This window comes from Camelina sativa, chromosome 6 (genome assembly GCF_000633955.1).
Source record: "Camelina sativa cultivar DH55 chromosome 6, Cs, whole genome shotgun sequence".
Lineage (NCBI taxonomy): Eukaryota > Viridiplantae > Streptophyta > Magnoliopsida > Brassicales > Brassicaceae > Camelina > Camelina sativa.
This window is the reverse complement of record NC_025690.1, coordinates 23,217,482-23,231,322: the sequence shown is the minus strand read 5'-3', so window position 1 is coordinate 23,231,322 and position 13,841 is coordinate 23,217,482. Positions and strand designations below refer to the sequence as shown.

General features: G+C 35.0%; 3 protein-coding genes and 1 pseudogene across 5 annotated transcripts in view; all 4 read right to left on the bottom strand.

The window, feature by feature from the left end:
- LOC104793112 (zinc finger protein 8-like) overlaps positions 1-666 on the bottom strand; it is a 1,938-nt gene extending 1,272 nt beyond the window's left edge. Inside the window, exon 1 of one of the 2 annotated variants that reach the window (XM_010519399.2) lies at positions 562-666. Coding sequence is in view for 1 of the 2 variants with exons in the window: in XM_019226780.1 (XP_019082325.1) it covers positions 21-553 (533 nt within the window). In the remaining variant the exon portion in view is untranslated. Of the gene's footprint in view, positions 1-20 lie in introns of both variants that reach the window. The other variant, XM_019226780.1, reaches the window with a different exon arrangement.
- On the bottom strand, positions 5,752-6,870 carry LOC104699392 (mitogen-activated protein kinase kinase kinase 1-like). Its single transcript, XM_010414706.1, has one exon. It carries the CDS (start codon positions 6,868-6,870, stop codon positions 5,752-5,754), a length of 1,119 nt encoding a protein of 372 aa, XP_010413008.1.
- Positions 7,569-9,844, bottom strand: LOC104793108 (putative F-box protein At3g10430). Of its 2 annotated transcripts, none has more exons than XM_010519387.2 (3): positions 9,725-9,844; positions 7,935-9,127; positions 7,569-7,849 (listed from the first exon to the last, which is right to left on the bottom strand). In XM_010519387.2, exons 2-3 carry the CDS (start codon positions 9,097-9,099, stop codon positions 7,827-7,829), a joined length of 1,188 nt encoding a protein of 395 aa, XP_010517689.1. In that variant the 5' UTR covers positions 9,100-9,127; positions 9,725-9,844; the 3' UTR covers positions 7,569-7,826. The 2 variants fall into 2 exon arrangements, with proteins under 2 accessions (XP_010517689.1, XP_010517691.1); XM_010519389.2 differs by lacking the exon at positions 9,725-9,844 and adding an exon at positions 9,557-9,706.
- On the bottom strand, positions 11,364-12,416 carry LOC109133377 (annotated as a pseudogene).

Genomic DNA, 13,841 nt, shown 5'->3' with positions numbered 1-13,841 from the left:
TTCTTGAATAATACGACGATGTTTGATGTCCTCCTCCACCGTAGTATCTAGGCTCCGACGTCCACGAGGGATAGTGACGGTGGTGGTGGCTGTTGAGGAAGCCGTAGACGTGGTGAGGGTCAGGCTGATGATGATGGTGAAGGTATGAAGTCATGGAACCGCGTTTGGCGTGTTGACGTTCGCGTTTGTGAGCGTTTTGATGTCCACCTAGGGCTTGAGAAGTAGGGAAGTTTCTGAAGCAGTAGTGACACTCGAATCTCCTGTTGTTGTTGTTGTCTTTGTCCTTGTCTTTGTCTCTGTCTTTCTCCTTGTCCTTGTCCTTTTCCTTGACTTTGATATTCTCAGAGCTCTCATCGTTCTTGGTAGACGTTTGGTCAGATGAATCTGCAGATATGTTCTTGGAGTTATCTCCGACGAGCTCTTGGCCGAAGAGACGAATAATGGCTGCTTTTTCTTTGGGCGGAGTACGGCGGATGAAAGGAAGCTGCGAGAAAGATTCAACGTTGACGTTCATGAAATCGTGAGTTTCTCTTCGTCCATTGGTTTCTTCCATGGAAGATAGAAAAAAGAGAGAGAGAGAGAGAGAGAGAGAGAGAGAGAGAAGAATGAGTGAGTTTGAGACGAATGAGGTTGACAGTTTCAGAGACAGAAAGAAAAGAGATGAGGTTTTGCATTAATTTAAAGAGGTTCCCAAATTCTTTTAAGGTAAAATAATTGTTACTTAACCAGCGCATATATGGCCGCATGCGTATGTAAGTATTTTTACGTTTATCCACACCTTTAGTAAGACTAAGAGTGATCCACATTTCACTTGCAAAAAGAATAAATATACAACTTAATATTTTTACTGTCATATACAAGCGAGTGATCTCCAATAACCAAATCTCATACTAATTTCAAAAAAAAAAAAAAAATCAAGCATTTGTTATTAAAAAAAAAATTATTTCCAAGAACAAACATACACATTGTATGTTTTATCTCTCTCTTTTCATCCCATATTCAGGACTTCATACAATTAAAAAAAAAAAAAAAAAAAAAAAAAAAAAAAAAAAAANAACCATTTTAGTTATTCGAAGAAATTTCAGTAACTTTTATCAATGAAGATTTTCATGTGCAAATTTATGAGTGAGACTCAACATAAATGTAAATATATAGAGTTGCCATTTTCTTTTTAATCAATTTCTAGACTAAACTTAATAAAACCTTAAAATGGTTTACTACAATGTTTAAAATAAACCTAAAGTTATTGTTGACAAATTAACCTAAATTAGGTTATGGAAGCATACGGCACGTCGGTACGGGGAAATGGACATATATAGTCCTATGATTACAATGTATCTTGTGTTTAAGTTGTAGCTTACTAGTTACTATGATGGTTAATATGTACCGTGTCACGGTAGGTGCGATAAATTAATATAGTAAAATGGCCGGATGCATAAATATATAGGGAGAACTCTAATCTATATCCGCTTCCCCTATCTAAAGCTCCCAAAGTTTCACACACATACATATATGTATATACATGCTTCCATCTCTTCAAAAATCAAACCACATCAATCCTCTTTTCAAAGTTATCTCCTTTTTTGTTAGTTGTTTCTTAAAACTGATTCCTGCAAATGTTGAAACTAAGACAAAAAGGTTACCAAATTGATCGTAAGCAGATGAAATGGGGTCATGGTGAGTAATGAGATGTACTAAAAAGAGTGAGAGTTTGTAGGTAAGAGATCATTAGCAAGGTGAAGTTAGGTGTGTACTCTTTTACATCATGGACCTATTTTGTTATTATGTCTACGTATAAGTACATGAATTTTACTACTAATAGAGGGAAAAAGAGAAAGACCTAATATTAAAAGAGAGCTCTTCTCTCTCAAGGACCAGATTTTTAGTCTCTTGGATGTTTTGTCTCTCTGATGCAAGGATGATCTTACAGAGAGTGAGTGAGAGAGAGAGAAAAGGAGAAAGAGGTGGTCCATGTACATGATCATTGAATGATGCTAAATTGCTAATAATCAACTAGTTGATGTCATCAGCAGATAATCAAACATATTAAAAGATTGAACCGTTGTTTTTGTGGAGATCACATCATCTCCTTATGTGATATATTGATACTTATCAACTCGATCATCCGGCAAGATTTGATCCACGTCTGATTTATGAACTATATATTCCCTTTATGTTTACCATCAACACTATACTTTTGCAAGAATAATTCAATTTTAGATCCCATTGTTTTTGATGATTTTCCCTGATTCTCATTTTTTTTTTTTTGCCCCCAAGGCATATATGAATTGCTAATGTGTTTTGAATAGAGTGAATATAATATTAACTGGGCCGGGCAACATAATAAATCAAGTAAAAAAGATAGCTTCTAGAAAATAAATATATGACATTTGGTATGTCATACAAAGAAGAATGATAATTTAACCAAACCCCATTCCATGCATGCAGCTCCACTATACCATGCAGCTCAATTTAAATATCTAATAAACTTATTGAAAATTGCTATGAAATAGTATATTTGATTTATAAATGGTTGGACGAATAATCATCATTAACCCAAAGCATGACGTTAAAATAGTTGTTAGTAAAGGCTTGTTCTTCACCAAATGACTAAATATTTGAATTTAAACCAACTATTATGAAAATATATGATTTAATATATTTGTTATAGATCAATGCTGATTGCTGACTATACTGTACGTAGTATTCAATGTTTTCATATAATACTTATCATCGAATCGTCTCTCAATTGTTGTTCTATATACTCCAATATGGATCATCCATTTGTGAATAGATAGAACTATTCCTTTTTTTGTTGGTCAACAGATAAACTATTCTCTTGTAAAATAGAAAGAATAACGTCATTTATCATTCTAGAAAATAATAAATTAAATATTGTAAGCGATTTTTATTATTTTCCAAATTTTCTCAGCAGGATTCCCTTAAAGATCGATCTAAATTGTTTTAGTTACTTTCTTTCCTTGCTTATATGAATAATCAAAACTTATTGTAAGAAAGGAAATAAATTCAACTATGGTAATAATGTCCACGCGAATGCTGGTCCCAAAGTACATTAATTTACATACATAATTTTGCAGATTTTGGACTTCACATGACGAGTCCACATCTCTTTTATTTTCCCACAAACAATCACATTAGTGTAAACCTGTTTAAACCTAACATGCGATTTAAATTTAAAATTATCAGAGCGTTCGGAAATTATGAAATCAAGCTTTTATTTAATACATAATATGTTAATTTTTTTTTTGGAGTATTTTCTGATATTTAAGTAAACTATATATATAAATGAAAATTATTGAGAATGTTTAGTATTGAACTTACTACAACCAAATTTTTTTTCAAATCTCTTAGATCTTACTAGTCTTCTTTAGTTAGACACACAATTAGAGACATATATTTATATTTTTCATAATCTATATGTTCTTAGATCTAAATCTATATGTTGTCTAAACCTGAGTCCTAATCAGTGTCTATCTACCATATTTTTTTTTCATAATATACTATTTTTAAAGTCTTATGAAAAAGAAAATTTTCAAAAAAAACAAACAAACATATAAATTCAGTAGATAAAGTACTCTTATAGTAATTGTATATCTAAAAAATGGTTACAAAGAAAAAATGAAACAAATCTCACAAAATGTAATTGGGTCCCATGAATGGCATTTTGAACCCCACAAAAAACATGCACTAAAAAGCCCACAAATCTCCCAAACCCTAACAGCAACTCTTCATTGAATCATGCAATTGCAAACCTCTTTGCTTTGCCATTAAAGTCACAGTCATATGCTCAGAGATTTAATGGCTTTTGTTGAGGGGACCATATCTCTCACTTTCTTGCCCTCACATCCATTCCTTGGATTCAACTCTTATATATGTGTATGCAAATTCCCTCCTTATTTATTTTTGTGAGATGAAATGAATTGTTTGGCCAGTAATAAATAATAAAGATATAATAAATATGAAAGATGAGTAAAGAGTCTAGATTTTGAGGGACAAGCATATCTTGTCCTTTTCGTTATATGTGACCTCACAATGTTCAGCTATATATAAGGACCGAACTTCAAAGTAATAATATAGAAAATAAATGGTTAAAGATATTTTTATTTCAAAGTAGAAGAAAACAGAAATTGAGAATGAAGGAAGCCCAAAATTAAAAGCTATAGAACAAATGCAAGTGGAGTTAAAAACAACATGAAGAGCTCACCGGTCTCTTTCGGTTTTAAACAATCTACTCTTAACTCTCCATCACTTCATCGAACACATCACAACTCATTATTAACTTTTTATACAATGATGATAAGACCAATTAATATCTCACGGTGTGATCTTCATTATGGATTTACAAAGAGAACTGAAAATGTTACTAGTAAATGAATATATACGACTTTGCGTATAACAGACTCATTGTGTTTACTTTTTACCAATAAATGTCTGTCTAAATAGATTTAGCGAAGAAAAAACGCAACCCATGTATATGATGATCAACAAACTCAACTTTTATAAGAGAGTCGGATAATGATAATATGAATATATATTCATGTTTTTAACTTCGAGGCGTCATTATTTACAGTTCTAGAACGTTCATATATTATAGAGTCGGATAAAGATAATATGAATATATCTTACCATGAAAAGGAAAATGAGAGAGTTGAAACTAAGCATTAAGAAGAAAGAAAAAGAAAAACATGATTGAAAGAGTAAGACTTATTTATAAGTGGTGACAACAACATATGCAGAGAATGGGCTCTCTCTATATAAAAGGATAAACATACATACAAATGTGAAATGTGTATTATTATAGCTTTTGGTGGGTTTGTGATTATCATTATTGTCTGAAACTGATATGGGTCTTGTTTCTTTTAAATGGACCACCATTTATGAATATTCCTATACATATATGTGTGTGTGTGTGTGTGTATTGTGAGAGCATCTTTTCAGATGATGGTTAACAATGTATGTGGGGAACTTTCTCTAAATTATGTGATATGTCTCCGGCCCTCTCGTCAGTTTTTTTTTTCTGTTTAATATCTATTTTTCCTCATAAAATATATTAGAACCCTCGTGCATGGGAACTGAGTGAATTTTTACATATATATTTATACTATTTTTTCTCAACAATTATATATTGATTAATATTGCTATTAAGCCTTAAGTATATTTTACCAAGGAACTTAAAACCGGTTTTATAATTGTGTGCTAATTAAAGTAGCTATACTAGTAAATTTTGGAGAGCTAGCTAGCTCTTGAACAAGAACCTGAACAGATGTTCAGTTCGAACTCTGATCTAAAAGACTCGGAACTCTTTATTTGTAAACCCAAAATAAAATAACGGATTGCTTTGATGTTGGCGATTGCATAACACAAAAATAAGAAGGATTTCCATTTTTACTAGTCGACTTTGTGATGGGTCGAAACTTAAATTGGCCTTTTTGACAGCCCATGTGTTTGATGAACCTCTCTAGTTGTTTATCCTCAAAGTTAATTAATTAAGCTCAAAGAAATTGTACAAAATACTATACAATTAATTGGGTTAATCGAGTGTAAGTGTAAATTAGAGCTGTTGATTCCCTGGTATCAATAAGTAGGGAGAAAAATCGTAAAATTATATATAACCAACTAATTTCATTTGAATTGAAAACATATCAATAGATTTTCATACCACATATAATTTTAAAATTGCAAATTCTACATTTTTGACAGAGTGAGTAATAGTGTTTAAACATTAGCAAACTACTGAACAGGAACAAAATTTGATACTGGGCGTCTCGGAGGAAGAATCTTCACCTTTCGGGGTTTATTTGAGACTTTCTTAAATTGTTGGGGCTTTTGTGAAATAACCTTCAACTTCAGTGGCTTCGTAGGAATATCTTTCGATATCGGCGGAGGCTTTCTGAGCCTCAACACCATCCCCGTCCTCTCTCCGGCGGCGGAAGAACCCATCTTCTCATGATCTCCGATCAAAAACGGATGCAACAACAACTCCGAAGCTGTTCCTCTCTCCTCAGGTTTTCTTGCGAAACACTTCTCCAAGAACTGCCTTGCGTCACACGGCACAGTCTCTGGGATCTCTGGTGCCATCTCATCCAAGAGAAGAGACTTAACACCCTCTAAGTCAAACCCTAACCATGCCCTCTCACCGGTAAACATCTCCAACACTACGCAACCAAGTGACCACAAATCTAAGGTTTTCTTAACGGTGGTGCCATCGCGAACAGACTCCGGAGACATGTAGATAGCCGTGCCCACCCACGGTTCATCAATTCTCCAGCAATCAGATTCGTCTCCGGCCCTTGTCGTCAATCCAAAATCCGAAATCTTCAGTTCGTAAGAACAATTCCACGTTTCTTTATCGTAGATCGGGAAAAGAAGGAGATTATCCGGTTTAAGATCACAGTGGACATAACCGTGACTATGAATGGAGACCAACCCTTGTAGGATCATGCGAGTGAAGTCTTTAATAACCGAATTAGACAAATTTGTTCTGTTTCTTTCGATGAAATTAGTTAGAGTACCAGCAGATGCGTATTCCATAGACATCTTGTAAACTTTGGTTCCATTGCAATCGATTCCTTGAACCAGAGATTTCCCATACAACTGCACGATACTAGGACAGCCTTTGAGTTCCGAAAGAATCCGAAACTCTCGGTCGATCGAATCGTAGTCTTGAGAGTCCATGATCTTCACTGCGGTGTAGGACGTTGATCCGTCGTTTCGTTTGTAGCTGAAGAGTTCAACGGAGCCGTAAGTACCTTTTCCCAAAACCTTCACCAATTCCATCTCCTGCAACTTATTTTGCGATTGATTATCTCTGATCACTTTCTCGCGTTTTCTGTAAGTTTTTCGTTGCATTGTTCTCGAATGAAAGATAAAATCTGAAAAATTCTCTAAGATTGATTTGCTCTGACCTCTGATCAATCTCTCGCTACTTTGTTATCTAAACTCTTTAGTGCAGGAATTAACAACCCTAGAGAGAACGACGAATATATAGAGAGACCTTAGTTTGCTTAGGATTTTGCTTTTTGTTGGTAAAAAAAAAAAGTAAAATTTCAAGTTCTGATTTAGTGAAGTAAATAGATATTATTGCATTAATTAATTCGTTGAGATAAGAAAAGGAAAAGGAAATATATATGTAGTCATTAAAATATGGGAATATTCATAAACAAAAAGGAAAATAGCAAGATCTGCCGTTGCACAACCCATCTAGTGGATTCTGACCGTTGGATGACGCATTTAATGGATTTTGTTTTACAAATTAGTAATTACTTATTCTAACCCACTGTAGAAATCAAACTATGCCGGTGAAAACAAACTTTTCACTCTTTTGGACTTATCAAATCAAAAATCCGATTTTAATTGAATGATGATTACATATTAAATTTAAGCATTAATACGATTTTTTTGTGGTTTTGCTTGTGTTTATGCTCTGTTTTCTTTTCATAAACTTTTTGTTTCTCTAGAAAATGGCACTAAGGTTGTTTTGAGCCGAAAGGAGAACTCAAAATCAGCACACCAACATATCAAATAACAACAACAGGTGAGCCATACCATAGCGGAAACATGAAAAGACTTTATAACATTAAAACTTTGTTCAGAGACAAAGCACCCACGGCTAATTGGTATCACTGAAGCTTAATTTAAGAAACTGTACAAAACCAAGTTTAAAGAAAATGAGAAGAGAGAGACAAACTGACACAAACCAAAAAGTTTTTAACCGCAAACCAATATGACAGCTCCTGAGAGAAACACATTGCCTTCCAATTCAACAATCTCTGCATCATTTTACACCAATACTCTTCATGTTCCTTCTACAGTCCTACACCACCATTACCTGATTCACCAAACAACAGATCAAAGCGGATTAGAAGGTAAACAAAGGAACAAACATAGTATCATTCATATAAAACTCAACTTACATGGAAGAATGCTTTCGGTGAATGGGAAAATAGCAGGATTGCAAAATCCAGTACGAGGGCCCCTTATCTTCCTCCAGATTTTAGTCTCCACATCATATATACGCCAGTGTGTCTCATTCACACATACGAGCTTGTTCTTTAATGAAGTTACAGATAAAACCAGTTCTTCATCTCTGATTGGAGTATCAATCGCCAGTACAAGGTCCCAACTATATTTCTCACCGTTGTCTTTCCAAACCCAAATATCCATCTGGCCTGGATGTAGTACAAATAATGCCAGAGATCCTTGAAAAATGAGCAAATGGGTCGCCTCTGTGATCTTGTTTTCATCGTTTAGATCATCTGAATACTTAGGCAAGTTCATAACATCAAATCTTCCTTCCAAATCCACTGAGAGGATCTCACCTGGCTCATCTAAAGATACCAGCCAATATATTTTACCTCCAACAAAAATATGCCCAGTTCTGAACGGCCTAAGACCAGAACGCATGGGAAGACGAGGCACAGAGCCGATGATTTTCCAAGAACCATTCTTGGAAGAATACACCTCACAGAAATAATATCCCACTCTAGCGCAGAATACACGGAAAATTCTGTAATCACAGATGTCGGAGTCATAGGCCACTCCGACACTTGGCACAAAGTCAAATGATGGAGTCCCTTGGGGAAGAAGGAGAGTCTCCCTCGTACAAGGGTTGCATATCCATATCTGCAGATCACAGAACTTGCTTTCTACGTCTTCGTCACAAAAGAGATTCACGCAGCAGATGAGTCCATTAAAAGACGAGATCATGTACATGAAGTCCTCTTGGCTTCTTTGAGATGGATCAATAGTGTTGAGGAGGGAAGGTTTAAAACTCTTTGCATCCCTCAAATACAGCTTCATTGCTGACTCCATAATAGGACAAACAATGAATGAGGAATTCTTCCTTGATTTCTCTAACTGCAGCTCATAAAAGTATTTAGTACCACTGGATTCATACCAATGCTTACTAAGTGTCTTAAAAGACGAGAGAGATTTGGCAGAGACACGAGATAGGATTTCCATAAAGATAACCTCTACATCTACAATCTTCCATGTATCTGTTTTCTCTGCTCTAGATAGCTGGAGAGGCTGTTTCTCTAATCTCATCCGCTTGACACGCTGAGCACTCGTTGGGACCATTTTGTGTTTGCTTTATGTTGCTAAGGCTCTGCATCAACAAAAACATCATCAGTTAGCACTTAGCACATAAAGGGGGACTCAAAACAAAGATATTTCACCAGCATAAATGTGTAATCAAGTGACTGTAACGAGCACACAACTGCTAACTACTCATACACAGAACACAGCACCGCTAAAGATGAAAGACCACAAAGACAGCTGCACCCATATCAGAACCAAGCAACAGGGTTTGAAACGAAATGAAAAATGCATCAGAGTTATCCTTAATATAGAAGAGTACTTCCTTCCATCCGCATGTTCCATTATAAATAGATATGCATGAGATCAACACTGAATAGAGAACCTGAGAATAATAAATTGCCAAGTATACAAAATCTAAAGTAGCGAGAATCGGAATAATCAAATTGATGGTTACGAGAGGACAGATCTAATAAGGATAAACACACTATGCACCTACATGAAATCAAGGATTTTGTTTCTGAAACAAAACCCCATTACCACGGATATCGCAATCGACACAAAAATTGGAACCAAAAAGGGTAACAAAGCAGGAAATTTGATAGACAATAATATGAATGTAGTGGAACAAGGATTATCACACAAATGGAAGGAAAAAGGGGGCAACCTCTTCCCGGCTCAAAACTGTAAAACTGGAAACAACAATTTCATGAATTCGTCGTGTAGCTCTCAATCGGGAGAGCACCGCACCGTCTCGGCGTTAAATACTTTTTTTTAATCAAAGACGGATCATTTTCTCCGCAAGATTTAATCGGTTTAATCGGATCATTTCTCCGGTATGGATCGGGTATTTCTACGGTGCTTGATTAAACCGGATCATTTCGCTGTTTCGGTTACGATTCCCACAGATTTAACCGGGAAAAAGAACCGCAAATAACCCCCTCCTCCTTGGCTCGTCCGGTTCAATACGGTATGCAAACCACAAAAAAATGATTACACTTCTTTGGTCTAAATTCATCAATGATAATTTTAAACGGGTCGTCAAATTTTGTGAAGAATTTCCACAGATTTGATAGTGAACCAAATTTACTAATCCACAAGTAAGATTTTGGAACCGAACCAAGTCATCATAATCCATGGGATGGGGACACCTCAATCCACATCTTTAATAAAGAAAACCCTATCGACATTAATAAGTTTCTATTAGAAGAGAAAGGATTCGAAAAAAAGAAAAAAGAAAAAAGAAAAAAAAAAAAAGGACAATTTCAGTGATCAGAATAAATAAAGAAAACAAAGAGCCAAGTAGAAATGCAACTACAGTAATTTGCTCAAAAGTGTGATTTTTTTCTATGCAACAAGATTTATCATCAGTCATCACACATAGTTTCTTATTAAAGGTTTCTAATTTACTTCAGATAAAGGATATATTCTACTAATCATCAAATTTTATCAAACAAGAATATAATAAGAATAAATTTTATTCAAGGTTTTTTCTACTATTCAACAAAATTTATCATTTTTTATTATTTTGTTAAAGATTTTTAAGTTATTTTTATCTACCAAAACAAATATGAAATATTATTAGGAAAAGAAACAATCACTATACACAAACAAAAAAAAAAAGGTAAGAAAAAAATGTACACTTTGGACTCTTATTGAATTACATACAATATTAATTAATATTCAATCTAGAATTTTATCAAAATTATTTATTAGACATAGTCAAGAACTGCATAACTTTCTCTTTGACTATAAATAAGAATGACTATAAATTAAAATTGATATATCCTTTAACAAGATTTTTCTTTTGAAATCGATCAAATAGAACCTCTCTGTAGGTCAAAAATTGATTCAAATTCATATAACTCTTAGATATGAATCGGATATCATGAAATTTCATAAAATTTAAACTTAATCAATATCTTAATTTGCTATTATTATCACATAGTACATATATATATAGTTAATAAATCCCTATACCTTTCAAGACTTGATAAACAATTCGATTATAAAGTTTAGCTCTAAAATCCAATTTTCAATTAGCTTATTAATACTTAACAACTTATTACATACTAGTTGTGTAAACTAAGCTAGGAGGAGTATTGGGCGTTGGCGTTGCCTCTTGATTTCTTACTAAGCCTCATTTCTTGGACCTTTGGTTCCATCACCATCTCTCAGTTTCCAACACATGCCATATTTACACTAATAATGAAACAGCCAACCATCGAAACTTCACATTGATGAAACAGAGCAAATTGATTGACAAAAAAAAAACAGAGCAACTAATGCCATTATTTCTTTAACAATCAACCAAAGAAACAAACTAACATTAACAAGATAAACACAACACAAAGAGAACAATAAATGGAAAACCAAGTATTTTGAGATGGTACTGCTAAGGGACAAAGCTGGTGAACAGGAAGCAAATTGTGTCTCGGTTGTCTTGGCTGCTTCTTGATGATCTTCATCAATTCTCCGGCTCTTTTGAAAATTGAAGTAACTTTCGATGGCCTCTTCACAACTTTCCTCAATGTCAGTGCAATGTCCCTCGGATTCTCATTCTTATCATCATGAGGCTTTGTGCCCTTATTAACCTCCCCACGAAAGAAGCTATGTTCCAACAACGTCAACGCATCTCTTCTCTCTTCAGTATTTGACGTGAAGCAAGACATAATAAAGTCTTTTGCATCGCAAGGAAGATCACTCGGGATCAGTGGCGCGTACCACTTCTTGAGATCCTCCAACTCAAAGTTTTTATGCCACCATGGTTTCTTTCCAGTGTACATCTCCAACACCACACATCCCAACGACCAGAAATCAAGTCCTGTTCCTGTCTCTCCGCGAGCAATCGATTCTGGCGACATATAGATGGCCGTTCCCGCAAACGGACGAGAAGGATGCCACCACTTCATGTCTCCAGCTTTTTTCGACAACCCTAAATCAGAAATCTTCAGTTTCGTAAGACGATCTCCAGGCGCCCTTCTTGTAGACGCACTTGGGAAAAACGAGTATGTTTCCGGGTTTGAGATCGCAGCGAACATAGCCGTGTTCGTGAATGGTGGCTAAGCCTTCAAGAATCATACGAGTAAACTCTCTGATCAAAGGATCAGGCAATTTCTTGTCTTTGGATCGCTTCATGAAAGTCCTCAAGCTTCCTCCAGCAGCGTACTCCATTAGCATCATATACTCTATGTTACCCTCAACGTCCAGATTCTCTATCAATCTGTCCTCATAGCACTGGAAAAACGCCGAGTGTAGAGCGTCGAGTGTGGTTTTGTATACTTGAAGAGGCTCACGGAACCGTACGAACCCTTTCCGAGATACTTACTGAATTCTAACTCTGGTGTCACCATTGCCATTGAATATAATTAATTCTCTGATTTCTTCGGCTCCAAGAATAAAAAACTCTAGGTCACGTACGTGAAAATTCGAGAATTAATCGAAACAATTTGGTGAAGACGAGATATCAGATACCCTGGAGCAACCCTCTACGAATCATATATATAGAGAAAACTTCCTCCTGTTCCGTGAGGGATAAGCAACCTCAGTTTCCCTTGTTCTGTAAGACTCAAAATCACATTAGACATTGATAATCTCAATTTCCCTTTTATCTCCTTTTCATGATTAATTTACGAAAGATAATTAACAATTTCCTTTTTCCTGTAAAACACGTGCGAACTTTGAGAAGGAATTATAAAGGCATCGTTGCAAATTGCAACACTAATTATCGCTAATTGAGAGAATTACAAAGGCTGTTATGACTTATGACGAAACATAAATCAAGTCGGACACATAAAAGTACATTATAAATTTTTAAGGATTTCTGAGTAATTAAGAATCTCATTTGACACTTGTTTTTTGTTTACCATAATTTAATTTATATAACTAAACCACAATAAAAATTACTAACGTCTTTGTGTTGAGATACCATAAAAGGTTATAAACCAACAGATCGAGATGCTCTAGAGCCACACCCCAACACTCACTTAACAAAAAAAAAAGCGTATAAATCAGTCGCTATAAGCTTATTACATCCATTACAACCTCAAACGTAAAAAAGAATTTTCTTCTACAAATTGTAAATATTGCTTATATAAATCATAACAATTCAGAGAGCTTCACGCGCGGGAGAATACTAATTGCGACAAAGAGGACACGAACCATGAATCTTAAGCCACGCATCTATACATTCAATTCAATGTGGAAGCAATGATCACATTCCGGTATGCAACGCACGGTCTCTTTACTATCATACTCCGATAAACAAATGGGACAAACCATATGGTTCCAGGTAATCTTCTAGACTTCTACTCTCTCCTAATTCCACTTTCTTATATGATTCTATTATAGACTCGTCAAGACCATATACCTAACAAAAAATATCTAACTTTGTAAAAGATCATATAACTAAATATAGTGGATAGTAAACAAAATATGGTGGTAATATAAGGAAAATAAATGAAAAGAGAAAAACACATATATATTTTTATTAATCAGCATTACATAAAAACATGACTGACCATAATCAAATTATTTCCTCTTTTGTTTTATTCAATATGCCTGTCTAAACAACAACACACACAAAATTGGATCACATAGTAGAAATTGACAAAGAGACATCAATATTTCTTCGTTTTCCTTTAAAAAATAAGAGCTTAGTTCAAGTAGTAGGCGAAGAGAGACACAAGGGAAGCTCCAACCAAAGAGCCAAGAGCCGGTACGGCTACGGAGGCTCCGTTTGTGGCGGGTCCTGGTGCTGGAGCTCCGACCTCTGCAGCCATGAC